At 55.4% G+C, this 15,293-nt stretch overlaps 1 protein-coding gene across 7 annotated transcripts in view; it reads left to right on the top strand.

Moving 5' to 3' along the window:
* The first annotated feature begins 1,292 nt into the window (after positions 1 to 1,292).
* SLC66A2 (solute carrier family 66 member 2) overlaps positions 1,293 to 15,293 on the top strand; it is a 47,636-nt gene continuing 33,635 nt past the window's right edge. For 6 of the 7 annotated variants that reach the window (XM_030925815.1, XM_010362017.2, XM_010362020.2 and 3 more), the window contains exons 1-3: positions 1,388 to 1,471; positions 1,932 to 2,233; positions 9,020 to 9,153. In XM_030925815.1, the coding sequence (XP_030781675.1) occupies positions 2,031 to 2,233; positions 9,020 to 9,153 (337 nt within the window). In that variant the 5' untranslated portion in view covers positions 1,388 to 1,471; positions 1,932 to 2,030. Of the gene's footprint in view, positions 1,472 to 1,931; positions 2,234 to 9,019; positions 9,154 to 15,293 lie in introns of all 7 variants that reach the window. The other variant, XM_010362018.2, reaches the window with a different exon arrangement.

The following is a 15,293-nucleotide window of genomic DNA, read 5'->3' as shown; positions in this document are numbered from 1 at the left end:
CTCACCCCTCACCCGCGCGCCCCTCACCCCTCACCCGCGCCTCCCTCACCCCTCACCCTCGCCCCCACCCCTCACCCGCGCGTCCCTCACCCCTCACCCGCGCCCCTCACCCTCACCCGCACCGCGCCCCTCACCCCACCCGCGCCTCCCTCACCCCTCACCCCTCGCCCCTCACCCCTCACCCTCGCCCCACCCCTCACCCTCGCCCCTCACCCCTCACCCGCGCCTCCCTCACCCCTCACCCGCGCCGCCCCTCACCCCTCACCCTCGCCCCTAACCCCTCAACAGCGCTCCCCTCACCCCTCACCCGCGCCCCTCACCCTCACCCGCGCGCCCCTCACCCCTCACCCTCACCCCTCACCCGCGCGCCCCCTCACCCCTCACCCGCGCCCCTCACCCCTCACCCGCGCCCCTCACCCCCTCACCCGCGCGCCCCTCACCCCTCACCCGCGCCCTCACCCCTCACCGCGCCCCTCACCCCTCACCCGCGCCCCTCACCCCCACCCGCGCGTCCCTAACTCTTCACTCGCGCGCCCTTCATCCACGCGCCCCTCGCCCTTCCGTCCTCACCCGCGCGGGCCAAGAGGGTCCCGGGCGAGGGCAGCTCCCTGAGGGTGGGTGAGGGGCTTCGAGTTGGCTCGTCCTGCGAAGCCGGCAGCAGGACCCAGACTCCACACACGCCTGGCCTCGGAGTCTGTCTTGAGGCTCAGCAGCTCAGCAGCTGGCTTTTCTGCAAATAGGCGCCCAACGGTTCAGCCCTAAGAACCGCACGGGAATGCAGAGAGGTCGCCCCGCGTTTCTTCAGCGACAGCGACCATGGCCACAACCACGATGATGACAACGGCCACGGTGACGGCTCCGCGTCCAGCCGGCCCCCCGGTGACGCCCCGGGGCATCTGCTCGCCGGGCGCTTGCATCGGAGCGGAGATCCGCGCGGGGCGCTACGTTTCCCGAGACCCTGGCCGCCCCCGGGCGCTGCAAACTCCCAGCCGGGTGCCCGGGTCTCCTGGGTCAGGACGGAGCTGGACTAGACTCGTCCCCGGGCGCCCGCGTTCGGGACACGCACGATGGGAACGTCCGGACCCTGCAGCCCCCGCCGTCCAGGACCACGCCCTCCGCTAGGATGGCCGCGCGCCGGGACAGCTGGAGACCGGTTCACGCTAGAGACGGGTTCCTGTGGGCGCCAGGCCTGAGGGACCAGCCCCGCCCGGCTGGTACTTCCCGACCTGGCGGGAGAAGCCACGCTCCCCCCGCCGCCCCGACAGCCCAGGCTCCCGGCCCCGCCTCGGCCAACCCTACCCCGCGCGCTCTAGGACCCGGCGGCGTCGCCCAACAGCTCCGGCGTGGGCGGGGCCCGGCATTGTGACGCCGCGGGGCGGGCTTTCCCGGCGACCGAGCGGACGGACGCTGAGACGCGCGCGGGTAAGCGGCGCGGGGACGCGGGGCGCAGGGCGCTGGGCTAGGGGCGCAGGTAAGGAGCGCGGGGGCGGCGCGGGGTCCTCGCGGGGCGGCCTAGGGCGGCCGAGGACCCGGGGCCAGGGCAGTTGGCCCCTGCCCCCAGTCCCCCGGCTTGGTCCTGTGGGGTCACCAGCCCGGCACCCCCTCCCACGAGCCGTGCGTCCCCATCCTGGGCCCTGCGCCCCCTCCCCCGACCCCATCCCGGGGCGCGCGTGGACTCCCGCCGGCTAAGCGCACCCGGGCGGTGACACCAGGGGCTGCACCCGTCCTCGACCCCGACCCTGGGAACCCTCCCCAGCCCCCGCCGGGCGCGTCTCGGGACCCCCAGACACCCCCGCGCCCCAGTCGCCCCCGCTCTGCCTTGGCTCCTGCGGCCGGCGCGGGTCGGGTCAGGTCGGGTCGGGTCGGGTCAGGTCGGGTCGCGCCGGCCCAGCCTCCCTGGCGGGACTCTAGCGGCTCCCCGCTCCCCGCAGGCCCAGAGGCCGCAGGAGCGCGAGGAGCTGCGATGAGCAGGCGGCCGGTGGCCCGCGGGGCACGGAGCTGGTGACAGCCTCGGCCAGGCGGGCGCTGCGATGGAGGCCGAGGGCCTGGACTGGCTTCTGGTGCCACTGCACCAGTTGGTGTCCTGGGGCGCGGCCGCAGCCATGGTCTTCGGAGGGGTGGTGCCCTACGTCCCGCAGTACCGGGACATCCGCAGGACGCAGAACGCCGACGGGTTCTCCACCTACGTGTGCCTGGTGCTGCTGGTGGCCAACATTTTGCGGATACTCTTCTGGTAAGTTGGGGGTTTGCTTTTCTGGGCTGCGCTCGGAGAAGAGGGTTTCTCCTTTGGAGTTTCACATTGAGGCCGGGGGAGCAGCAGGGTCCACACCTCCTGGCTGGGCCAGCGTCCTGCTCTGCCTTCATGGAGTACGTGGCCGCAGACGAGTCACTTCTTAGGGTGAGATTATTTTTTCCAGAAAAACGATGGGATTGGAGAACAGAATCTCAGAGAAAATCTCCAGATCTGCCTTCTCGCATAATGCCCCGCACGGGTGCTTAGCAGGGATCTCTCTGCTGGGCAATGGCCTAGGCCTGCCTGTAGAGAGGAACGGTTCCTGCCTGCCTTTCTCATGTTGTGTCGTTTTTCTTTATTGTTTTGAGAAAGGGTCTTGCTCTGTGGTCCAGGCTGAAGTGCATGATGTGATGACAGCTTACTGCAGCCTCCATATTCCTGGGATCGGGTGATCCTCCCACCTCAGCCTCCCAAGTAGCTGGGATCACAGGTGCACCACCACACCCGGCTAATTTTTTTTTTGTATTTTTTGTAGAGACGGGGGGTTTCACTATGTTGCCCAGGCTGGTCTCGAACTCCTGGCCTCAAGCATTCCTCCCCACTGGGCCTCTGAAAGTGCTGGGATTACAGACTGAGCCACGGCGCCTGGTCTGCCTTGTTTAAATAGGAATTCACGCTCTCTGGAGACTGTCTTGTTCCTCTCAGGCCAACTTCCTCTTTGTATTTGCGTTAGGCCAAGGAAATTGAAATTAATTTTAACAGTTGTTGAAGCCAGACATAATTGGGAGAATGAGTTTTTGGAGAAAATGAAGAGGTCTTACAGCTGCATTCTAAGGCCAAAAGCGTCTGGAATTTTTCTTTCTTCCGGGTGATCCCAGCCTCTCTGCCCATGCAGATTGGAAGGTGTCTGCTGCTCTTCCCATGAAGAGGGCCTGGTGGAGGGGTGGAGAGAAGGAGTCTAGGCAGCTGGTGTTAAGAACTCTGCTTCTGACTCTGGTCACTGAGTAATCATGTACCTGCTTCTTTGCCTGTTAGTTTTTTGTTTTTGTTTTTTTTTTTTTTGAGACAGAGTCTCACACTCTGTCGTCAGGCTGGAGTGCAGTGGCACAATCTCGGCTCACTACAACCTCTGCCTCCTGGGTTCAAGTGCTTCTCCTGCCTCAGCCTCCTGAGTAGCTGGGACTACAGGCTCCCGCTGCTGTACCCAGGTAATTTTTGTATTTTTAGTAGATACGAGGTTTCACCATGTTGACCAGGATGGTCTCGATCTCTTGACCTCGTGATCCACCCACCTCGACCTCCCAAAGTGTTGGGATTGCAAGTGTGAGCCACCACGCCTGGGCCGCCTGTTTTTAAGTCGACCTTGTTGAGGTGTGATTTGCATTCCATGAAATGCACCCCTTTTGTGTCCATTTGATGAGTTCTGATGCTGGGGTGTCCCGTGTTCATGAACTGGGGTGCTCCCTGCCCCACAGCCTTCATCCCAGCCCTGGCCGTGGGCAGCCGTTGGTCCACGTGTCCCTGGGTGTTTTGCCTTTGCCAGGGATTTTTAGGTGAGCGAGTGGGTTGGCTGCTTCTTCCCCAGAGTTGTCTCTGAGGCAGGGAGGTTTGTCCCCTGCAGCGATCTTGGAGGGGGATTTTGGGTCCGAGTCCTGCCTCAAGGTTTGTCTCTGGGCCAGGCTGCATCTGAGGGAGGGTTGGGGTGCTCATTTTGGAGACTGCTTCATTCTCTCCCGTCGCCTGCTGTGGAGACAGTGGCTGGCGGTGCTGCAGTGGCCTCAGAGAGCGTAAGGTTGACTGGGAAGTAGGTTTCTAATTGTCTAATGCTGTTGAATATTTTGAGTGCACGTTGTGGGAGTTGGGGAGACGCTGGTTGGCAGGCCACCTGCTACAGCCCCAGCTCACATGTGTATGTTGTGAAGGAGCATTTTTAGGATTATAGAATAAATTTTAGGGTTACAGAATAAATTTAGGGTTATAGAATAACCTTTAGGATTATAGAATAAATATTCTCCAAAATAATGGAGGAAAAATGCCTGAGGGTAGATAACTATGTGGGAAAAAAGTTCCACTTAGAGGATGTCCCCCACCCCCAGTATGCTCATAGTCCCAAATTGCTAAAAGACAATAAATTAGGTTGGGCATGGTGGCCCACTCCTGTAATTCCAGCACTTTCGGAGGTCAGGGTGGGAGGATCACTTGAGGCCAGGAGTTTAAGACCAGCCAGCGCAACATAGCAAGACCCCATCTCTACAAAACATTTGAAACATTAGCTTAGGTGTGGTGGCATTACCTGTAGTCCTAGCTACTTGGGAGGCTGCGACAGGAGGATCACTTAAGCCCAGGAATTTGAGGCTGCCGTGAGCTGTACTCCAGTCTGACCAACAGAGAGAGACCCTGTCTCAAAAAAAAGAAAGAAAGGAATCTATCTAATGTCCGTCTCAGTATCTGGTTTGGAGAAGTCAGAGATTACCCAGTTTCCTGGTGCCATCTTGTTGCTGCCTCATGACCTAACTGACACTTGACGTAGAGGTTTGAAGCTGGGAGTGGGAGTTCTTGCTTACAGGCCTTCAAAAGACACTTGAGCTCTTTGTGGAATTCCCTGGAATTCCCTTCCAGGGAATTCTGAACTTTGTCCACGGGTCTCTTCATAGAATCAATATCCTGGCTGTCCTGGTCATGCATGGCTTCTGTGACCACCGAGTGCACACACAGGGCCTCAGCGTGTTCCAGAAGACGGTGGGATGAAAGCGGGGAGAGCAGAGGGCACTGGTCCCTGCTGGGTGTCCCTCCAGCCTGAGGATGTGCCGTCTTTGCACTCCACACAGGCACATCCTCTGTGCTCACCCGGTCCCCAGGTCCTGCTGTGCAGAGGGGGATGATGACCCCTTCTGTTTCTCTCTTGGGAGCTCTTGTGACCCCCCACTCCTGGCTTCCCCTCTCCAGGCTTTGTAGGTTCACAGCCTCTTTGATTTCATGGTTTGTAGGGCAGAGGGTTTGTGCTTTAGCAGAAGTGACACGCGGGATGCATCACACACAACGCCAGCTCCACACATGTGTACGCACACTCAGTGTTTGGGATGGGAGTGGTGGGGGTGGGAAAGCAGAGGTGGGGCTGGGGCTGAGAGGGGGACAGGGTGGGGGTGGGGAGAGCAGAGGTGAGGCTGGGCTGGGCTCTGGTGAGAAGGGGCATGGGGGAGAGCACAGGTGGGGCTGGGGCAGGCTCTGGTGAGAAGGGTCCGGGGTCCTCTGAGAAGGGGCCAGGGTCTGGTGAGAAGAGGCCGGGGGGTGGTGTGGATAGACTGGGGGGAGAGCAGAGGTGGGGCTGGGCCAGGCTCTGGTGAGAAGGGGCGGGGCGGTGGGGGGAGGGTGGATGGATTGGGGGAGAGCAGAGGTAGGGCTGGGCCAGGCTCTGGTGAGGTGGGGCTGGGCCAGGCTCTTGTGAGAAGGGACTGGGGTCCCGTGAGAAGAGGCCAGGGTCCGCCAGCACAGGGGTGGAGTTAGAATCTTCATGCTTCCAAAGGTGCTGGGGCATGGTCCTCAGAGCTCCAGTCCCTCTGGGCAGCCCCCCATTGGGGATTTGGGGTACATGGCATATGGAGCTCTGCAGTCCTGCAGGGGCTGCTTTAACAGTACAAACCCAGGGATTCTGAAACATAGGTCACTTATGTTTTTGTTTCTTATAGTCTTTACTACCATTTTGCGAAACCAGCATTCAGCAGATCACACTCTGTGGAATGCCAGTGTGCAGGATTTGGCAGGTTGGTGCCAGCAGCCAGGAGAAGGGCTAAATGATGTCTCATAGCTGGTGTTTGCTGGCTGTGAGTATGTGGAGGAAAAGCAGAGAGGGCAGGCGGGGATCAGGCCACACTGGGCGGCAGGGGCCTGGGAGCCTCAGCTCCATCCACAGTAGGACCCAGGCTGGAGCACTCAGATGGAGGAATGAAAACATTGTATCAGAGAGGTCATAACATTTTGTTACTAAAGGTGATAGCTTTAGTGGTGCCTAAGAGTAGACACAAAGCTACAAAGCTTCTCTTTTGCTGGATTTTTTTTTTTTTTTTTTTTGACCAGAGTCTGGCCCTGTTGCCCAGGCTGGAGTGCAGTGGCACAATCTCGGCTCACTGCAACCTCCGCCTCCTGGGTTCAAGCAGTTCCCTGCCTCAGCCTCCCGAGTAACTGGGATTACAGGCACCCGCTGCCACGCCTGGCTAATTTTTGTATTTTTAGTAGAGACGGGGTTTTACCATATTGGCCAGGCTGGTCTTGAACTCCTGACCTCATGATCCACCTGCCTCGGCCTCCGAAAGTGCTGGGATTACAGGTGTGAGCCACTGTGCCTGGCCCTGCTTGAGTTTTTCTGTGAGATTTTGGAACATAGAGAAGTTTTTCTGTGGGCTTGGTCAGTTATGGTACACCCTCTATACTGTCTCTTCCTGTGGATGGGCACCTGGGCACGGTCACCTGCAGAGCCCACCTTAGACGAGGTATCTTGGTGCTTCCTGAGGAGCAGGCTCCTGCGCCACACAGGTGGGCTGCCTGGCACCTGCCGGGAGAAGAGGCGTGGGAGTTACGCCCTCGGGCAGGAGAGGAAAAGTGCTCTTACTAAAGGAAGAAAAAGTTAAGTTGAGAAGTAAATGTGGCATCTATTTTAATTAGCTTTTAAAATTACTAATGCTGCTGGATTTTGTCTCGTTTTCGTTCTGTTCCTTGTGCATCTTCTGTGGAACACTGTGCTTTTTGAAATTTTGTTTTTCTTTGTCTTCACCCTATTAGTTCACTGTTCACCTCCGGGTACCCTCTCATTTGGTTTTAAAAGTCCTTATTCTTTACTGTGCATATCTTGTTCCTCTAGATTTGATTTTTGATGTGTGGATTATGCGGAAGCTCAAACCTTGATTCGCTCGCCTCCTCCTTTGTCTGTCTGGTCATTCATTGCGTCTGTTGAACATTTAAAAAACGCAGGTGGCCTTTCATGCAGAGTGGCCAAAATGGCTCACGTGCAGCCTCATTGCTGGAGGTGAACGTGGTGTGAAGCGGCCTCCATGTGTCCCAGGGGACTGGCCTATTTTAGATGCCTGCCCAATGTCACCTTCTCAGCCTCAGGTCACTGTGGGTGAGTTGACGGGCACCCAGGCCGCTTGGTAGCCAGTGGAGAACGGCCTTGGAAGTGACTGTGAGCTTGGCTGTATCCTCCAGCCTTGGGGGTTGTGATCTGTGCTGTATAATATACTGTAACAGTGCAGAGGCCAAGGCCTGGAGGGGGCCGGTGTGGGGGCCGGAACCAGCCTGTGGGCAGAGTGCCCATGCACCCTGCACTCCTGCTCATACAGCGTTCCTGCTCCCCTGACCTGTGCCTCAGGCTCAGAAAACCCCCTTTCAACCTGCCTCTTTCCCGCAGCCCATCCTCTATCCCCGGGCCCACCACCCTCCCTTCCTCCCTTTGCCTCTTTGTCTCGCCTTGTGCATTTCTTGGAGGCTTCCTAGGGAAGCCTCCAGTGAGGCAAGGGGACCGTGGTGGCCCCTGTTGACCTGGGTGACATTCCTGGAGGTGCAGCTTGTCTGCCTGCCTGCCTGCCTGGCCCCCTGTCCACCTTGGGCCTGGGCTGCTGTTTTCTCTCCCCTTCCCTCTGCTCCCTGAGTCTCTGTGACCTCAGGCAGCCACTCCCTCTGCTGAAGAGCTCCCAGGAGACAGGGAAGGGCCTTGGTTTCTGGAGCCAGCACAGAGGGAATCAGCATGGCCACCCTCTGAGGACTGCGTCCTGGCTCCCTGTGCTCCCAGGAGAACGTCTGTGGCTTTTTCCAGGTTGCTGTGGGAGCCTCACCTGCAAGTGGCACCTTCTCACCTGCTGGGCTGGCTCACCTGCTAAGGGGGCTGCGGGGTTCCCCCTACTCCTGATCTGTGTTGATAAGGGGGTGCTAAGGGGGCTCTGGGGTTCCCCCTTCTGCTTTGTGTTGCGAAGGGGGTGTTAAGAGGGCTGCCCAGCTGCGTGAGAGGTGGGGGCTGTGGTGGTTGTTGCTGAGTCTTCCAGTTTTTCAGAAGTTGGGAAATTAGGCTGTTATGTAGGATCTCCTGACTTTGACATGGTGGTGGCCAATTCAAGTATTGAAAATTCCCTTCAGTCCAAACTGCAGGCTGATTGAGATTCCCGCCCTGGGACAGTCAGGGAGGGTCAGGGTTAGGGCTTTCCATGAGTGGGTGCCACACACAGCCCAGCCTTGGAGATGGTGGCTCTGCAGGCCCATGTCCCAGCTCTGTGGTGACTCTGGGAGATGGGGAGACTGTAGGGCCTGCCAGTCATTGGCCTGTGGTTCTGCCCTGCAGAGGCTCATGGCTGAGCTGATGAGATGCTCAACCCTGGTCAAAAGTCAGCAAGAAGGGCCTGGGAGCCTGCAGCTTCCCCGGGATGCCGGTTAGGGCCTGGGAGAGGCAGAATGGATGGGCCTCCCTCCTGACCCAGGTCTCTCCCGCTGCAGGTTCAGGACTGGGAGAGGCAGCATGGATGGGTCTGCCTCCTGACCCAGGTCTCTCCTGCTGCAGGTTCAGGACCAGGAGAGGTGGTGTGGGTGGGCCTCCCTCCTGACCCAGGTCTCTCCCACTGCAGGTTCGGGACAGGGAGAGGCGACGTGGGTGGGCCTGACACAGGGTCTCTCCTGCTGCAGGCTCAGGACTGGGAGGGCAGCGTGGGTGGGCCTCCCTCCTGACATGGGTCTCCCGCTGTGGGTTCGGGACTGGGAGAGGCGGCATGGGTGGGCCTCCCTCCTGACACGGGGTCTCTCCCATAGGTTTGGAAGGCGCTTTGAGTCCCCACTGCTGTGGCAGAGCGCCATCATGATCCTGACCATGCTGCTGATGCTGAAACTGTGCACTGAGGTCCGTGTGGCCAACGAGCTCAACGCCAGGCGCCGCTCCTTTGCAGGTTGGTGGCCGGTGCTTTGGAATAAAGTCCCAGGGAATCAGGGCGAAGGTGACTCTGGTGAAACAAAAGCCACTCTAATCTGTCCTGATCCAAGCAGCTTTCATTTCGCCAAGTGGTGCTGTTATCTTCAACTGATAGTGTTTTCAGTGTGTTAAATGACTTTAGTTAAACAGTTTATAACTTGAAACAATTCAAGATAATGATTTCTTCACTGGAAGTTGGGTGAGGCCTTAACACAGCTTCACAGTTCTTGGCTGTGAGTGCCATCCCAGATGGTTTGTGTGTCCGAACAAGAAGTGCTCATCTGTGCCTGGCTGCATCTGGTCAGACGGTGCCGGGTCAGGCGTTTCGTCTCTGTGTGCGTGGCCTGTACACACAGCACACCTTTTCAGTTTGGCTTTGCACTCACGGGCTACCTTAGCCAGGGCCTTCCTCACAGACCTTGTTAAACAGACCCAGAGTCACCCCACAGGGTCAGGCAACCCCTTTATCCGGAGCACACGGGCAGGGTACGCACACTGCCGAGTTGACAGCCGGGCAGGACCAATTACATGCTTAGCACACATGACTCCTTAACCTTTGGTGGCTTAGAAAATAGAAAATACTTCTTCCAGTGTTTGCCTTTTGCACAGTTTGTTCCAGTCTGAACCCTGTTTGAAGATGCAGGCTGGCAGGCTTCTTGTGTGCAGGAGGGTTAAATCCTTCCTTTTGTTTTTCTTCTAATTTCTCAGTCGAAGATGGCGCTCCCTTTGGCTTTGAGAGAGGTTGATCTCAGCTGTCGCTTGGAGAAAAGTGTCTCCCTCAGAGTTTGTTTAGTTTGGGGCTTCTGTGGATTTGAGATCTTGCCGGGGAGTTGTGTCCCTGTTTCTATTCCCGATCACTGGTTCTTCCTGTTGGAGAGGATCCCACTTCTCCCTTTTTGTCTGCTGCTGTTTCTAGACTGAGGTGAATGTGTGCTGCTTTCAGCCTCTGTAGAAACCCGACCAGCCTCCAGCCAGTGTGACCTGGGCCAGGTAGTGTCATTGTGGCCGCGAGATGAGCACCAGCGTCTTTTTTTTGTTCTGTTCTTTCTTCCTATTCCCGCCGTTCTCCTCTCCTCTGAGTCTCTGCTCTGTTCCCTCCTATTGTGATTTGGGTTTGAAATTATACCAGAGATGGTGCTGACGATACCACAGGTCTTGCCTAGAAAGCAGGCTTTTTTTTTTTTTTTTTTTGAGACGGAGTCTTTGCTCTGTCGCCCAGGCTGGAGTGCGGTGGCGCAATCTTGGCCCACTGCAAGCTCTGCCTCCCGGGTTCACGCCATTCTCCTGCCTCAGCCTCCCGAGTAGCTGGGACCACAGGCGCCCGCCACCACGCCTGGCTAGTTTTTTGTATTTTTAGTAGAGACGGGGTTTCACCGTGTTAGCCAGGATGGTTTCGATCTCCTGACCTCGTGATCTGCCTGCCTCGGCCTCCCAAAGTGCTGGGATTACAGGCGTGAGCCACCGCGCCCGGCGGAAAGCAGGCTTTTAAGAACTGGCCAGATTCCCCCCGAGGTGAGGAACTGTGGTTTTACATTTCTGTTTAGGTGACTCGGTCTTGCTCCCTGCAAGGCTTTGCTCCTTCTCTGGAGCTGAGCTCCTCATGGCGTGTTCCCTGCCCCTTTGAACCTCAATATTTAACTTGGAACAAGAATGTTCTCACTGTGGGAAGGCCAGCCAGCCGAGAGAACAGTTTGTGCCTAAGATGCTCAGTGCATTGCTGGGTGTTTCTGCTGCCCTCAGCTCTGGATATGAGGCCAGACCTTGTGATCTTGTTGAAGGTGGCCTGACACGAGGTCCCAGAGATGGCAGGTTGTGAGTGTCTAGGCAGTGCAGCCAGCGTGGAGTTTAACGGGAATGTATGTTGGAACGTTGGGATACCCCTAGAAGCGGCATCGTAAGCTCCCACCCACATTCATTTTACCAGCAGGTGCACTCTCGTCTCATCAGAGGAGCATTGGATAAGAAGGGAGTGGGATGGTGGATGCCTGGCATTCTGTGTCACTTCTTCCAAAGGAGTACTTCTCTTCTGGTTACCCAGGATGAGTTAAAAACGTGAGTCCCTGTTTCCAGAGCTAGGCCTGGAATCCAAATTTTAAACACCCTCCGTGGGTGGGCAGAATAATGGCCCCGAGAGACATCCATGCCCTGATCCTGGGAACCAGAGAGACTCTTGAGGGGGGCTGGTCCTGGATTATCCGGTGGCCTCACCTAATTCCAGGGGTCCTCAGACGTGACAAGGGCCACAGACGAGATGGTCAGGTGCTGGAGCTGAGGGCCCGGCTCTCTGCCATGGGTTGGCCATCACTTTACAGGCAGCAGAGCCCCCAACCACAGGGAGCTGAGTTCTGCCCATACTTGAATGAGTAGGAGACACAGCCTTGGTTTTAGTCCAGGAGACCGTTGGGCCTCTGGCTTCCAGAGTTAAGATAATCAGCTTGCGTTGTGGCTGCCACGTTTGTGGTACCTTGTTACAGAGGCGATAGGAAGCTGGGGCACCCTTTCCTCAAGGCCTGGAGTATTTGGGAAGCAGTCCAGGGCCGCTGTGAGGGGATGAGGGCTGGGCTCCTGGGGTCAGCCTGGGTGCCCTGTGCCTGCCCTCCCCCTGGGGAGGACTGAGAACCAAGCTGCATGACTCCTGGGCCCCAAGTGACTTCAGGTGGGAAATCCACTCCTGAACTCTGTGTCCTGGGGTGTAGCTGTGTGTGTTTAAGAATTCTTGAGATTTACATCTGTAGCACTCTTAATATTGGAGTCCAGTTTGAGTTTATGCATGTCCATGTCCCCTTGGTAGACACGCCTAGACCTGTTCCTACAGGGCGCCTTGATGAAAGGTGTGGGCTCATGTCCTCTCATCTGCCAAGAGAGGGGAGGGCAAGGCAGGAGCATCACTGAAGTTCAGACTGAAAGCTCTGGCTTCTGGCCACCCGATCTGTAGCTCCTGCAGCACGGCCCCGTGCCAGGCAAGGTGGCCAGCCTCGTCTTCCTGTCAGCGGCGTCACCTCGAAGGGAAGGTTGTTGGCTCTGAACATGTTCTGTTTCTCATTTCTGTTTTTTTTTTTTCAAGCTTTGAAGTTCAGGGGTACGTGTGCAGGTTTGTTATATAGGTAAATTGCTTGTCACGGGGGTTTGGTGTACAGATTATTTCTCTAACTCCTGAACTCCTGACCTCAAGTGGGATCCACCCACCTTGGCCTCCCAAAATGCTGGCATTACAGGCGTGCGCCACCGCACCCGGCCAGTGTACAGATGATTTCATCACCCAGGTATTAAGCCTAGTACCCATTGGTTATTTTTCCTGGTCCTCTCCCTCCTCCTGCTCTCCATGCTCCGACAGGCCCCTACTGGCTGTTGTTTCCCTCTATGTGTCCATGTGTTCTCATCATTTAGCTCCCACTTACATGTGAGAACATGCGGCGTTTGGTTTTCTGTTCCCGTGTTAGTTTGCTAAGGGCGATGACCTCTAGCTCCATCCATGTTCCTCTAAAGGATATGATCTTGTTCTTTTTTGTGGCTGCGTAGTATTCCGTGGTGTATATGTACCACATTTTCTTCATCCAGAAGAAAGTCTAGATGATTTTCATTGATAGGCATTTAGGTTAATTCCAAGTCTTTACTAGTGTGACTAGTGCTGCAGTGAACATATATGTGCGTGTGTCTATAATAGAATGATTTATATTCCTGGGGTTTATACCCGGTAATGGGATTGTTGGGTTGAATGGTATTTCTGGTCTTTGAGGAATCACCACACCATCTTCTGCAATGGTTGAACTAATTTACACTCCCACCAACAGTATATACGTGTTCCTTTTTCTTCACAACCTCACCAGCATCTGATTTTTTTTGACTTTTTATTAACAGCCATTCTGACTGGTGTGAGATGGCATCTCATTGTGGTTTTCATTTGTATTTCTCTCATGATCAGTGACGTTGAGCTTTTTTTATATGCTGTTTGGCCGCATGTATGTCTTCTTTTGAAAAGTGTTCGTGTCCTTTGCCCACTTTTTAATAGGGTTATTCGTGTTTTTCTTGTAAATTTAAGTTCCTTATAGTTGCTGGATGTTAGACCTTTGTCAGACGAGTAGTTTGCAAAAATTTTCTCCCATCTGTAGGTTGTTTGCTCTGTTGATAGTTTCTTTTGCTGTGCAGAAGCTCTTTAGTTTAATTAGATCCCATTTGTCAATTATTGCTTTTGCCAAGCACATTCTTGAGCCTCACCCTAAGGGTGGGGACATGCCAAGGGGGACCATGGCCTTGGGAGGCACAATTCTTGGCAGACTGATGAGGACGTGAAAATAACTTATGAGGAAACATTTGAATCACTACATTTCACTGTGCTCATGGATAGTCAGACGACCTAAGGAAATAAAAGTGTAAATGTTTTCCAGCTATCTTTTATAGGAATTTAAGTTTTGAAGGTCACAAATTCAGTTTGAAAGTTAATATAAAAGAAACATAAATGGTATTAAGAAAGAGTAGATTACTTAAGCAATTAAATACATTATTTGTTGTCTGATTATAAAGAACAGTGCATGCTCATGGTAGACATTTGGGGAAGACAGATATAAAGTAAAACAACTTCTGGCTGGGCGCAGTGGCTCACGTCTGTAATCCCAGCACTTTGGGAGGCCAAGGTGGGTGGATCACAAGGTCAGGAGTTCGAGACCAGCCTGGCCAACGTGGCGAAACCCCATCTCTACTAAAGATACAAAAAATTAGCTGGGCGTGGTGACGCGTGCCTGTAATCCCAGCTACTCAGAAGGCTGAGGTGGGAGAATCACTTGAACCCAGCAGGTGGAGGTTGCAGTGAGCCAAGATTGGGCCATTGCACTGCAGCCTGGACACAGGGCAAGACTCCATCTTAAAAAACAAAACAGGCCGGGCGCGGTGGCTCAAGCCTGTGATCCCAGCACTTTGGGAGGCCGAGACGGGCGGATCACGAGGTCAGGAGATCGAGACCATCCTGGCTAACATGGTGAAACCCCGTCTCTACTAAAAAAATACAAAAATCTAGCCGGGCGAGGTGGCGGGCGCCTGTAGTCCCAGCTACTCGGGAGGCTGAGGCAGGAGAATGGCGTAAACCCGGGAGGCGGAGCTTGCAGTGAGCTGAGATCCGGCCACTGCACTCCAGCCCGGGCGACAGAGCGAGACTCCGCCTCAGAAAACAAAACAAAACAAAACAAAAAAACAGCTTCCACCCCACCCTCCAGAGGTGACTACTTTGAACGCCGTGGCATGCTTCCACGTCTCTTCCTTTTTTCTTCTACAGTCTCCTTTCACAAAATTGGCATAATTTTCAAAATTATGACCAGACTTTAAAAAGAAACCCTCATTCCACTGAGACGTTTTCCCACACCCTTTTTCATTGTGAGTCAGGGTTGGGGCCTGATCACTCCGTCATCTCCCTCATCTCCCATCTCCCTCATCACTGGAGGGAGATGACCCACAGGGCCCTGAGTGCCCAGCCTGAGGAAGGCAGGGCTGGCACCAGCACGGTGCCACCCCTGGGCAGAGCTGAGCCTCTTTGGCCAGGCCATGGCTGACGGCGGTTGGGAGTGAGTGCACACCTGTCTCGTGTGCTGGGTTATTTCTTTTTACCGTTCACTTTGCATTATGGAGAATTTCAAGTGTTTACCAAGTAGGTAGGGTGGTATAGAGCCCTGAGGGTGATGGGACCCATAGTTGCATTCAGGTCTCCTTCCTGCAGGTTTTTCTTTTCTTTTTTTTTCGAGACAGGGTCTCACTCTGTTGCCGAGGCTGGAGTGCCGTGGTGGTATCAGAGCTCATTATTGCCTTGAATTCCTGGGCTCTAGCCAAGCGATCCTCCCACCTCAGCCTCCCAAAGCATTAGAGTTACAGGGTGAGCCCTTGTGCCTGGCAGTTTTTGTTGTTTAAAAATCCATAAGTTTTTAACTTAACTCCTCTCGACTTTGCCCGTGGTCTGTATTAGCGGCATCTTGACAAGATTGCTGACTACTCGGCAGGCTGAGTTTTGGGAAGCCCCACAGTGGAGATGGCACTCCTGGTGTTTCCTCCTGTCTTTATGTCCTTGGAGTGTAGACAAGGAAAAGGGGTTCTGTTCTTGACTTTTTCTGTGAAAGAGCATTTTAAAAAAGCAAT

The sequence above is a fragment of the Rhinopithecus roxellana genome, chromosome 21, assembly GCF_007565055.1.
Source record: "Rhinopithecus roxellana isolate Shanxi Qingling chromosome 21, ASM756505v1, whole genome shotgun sequence".
NCBI classification, from domain to species: Eukaryota; Metazoa; Chordata; class Mammalia; order Primates; family Cercopithecidae; genus Rhinopithecus; species Rhinopithecus roxellana.
Note: the sequence above shows the minus strand (reverse complement) of the source record. Positions and strands in the feature narration are given on the sequence as shown.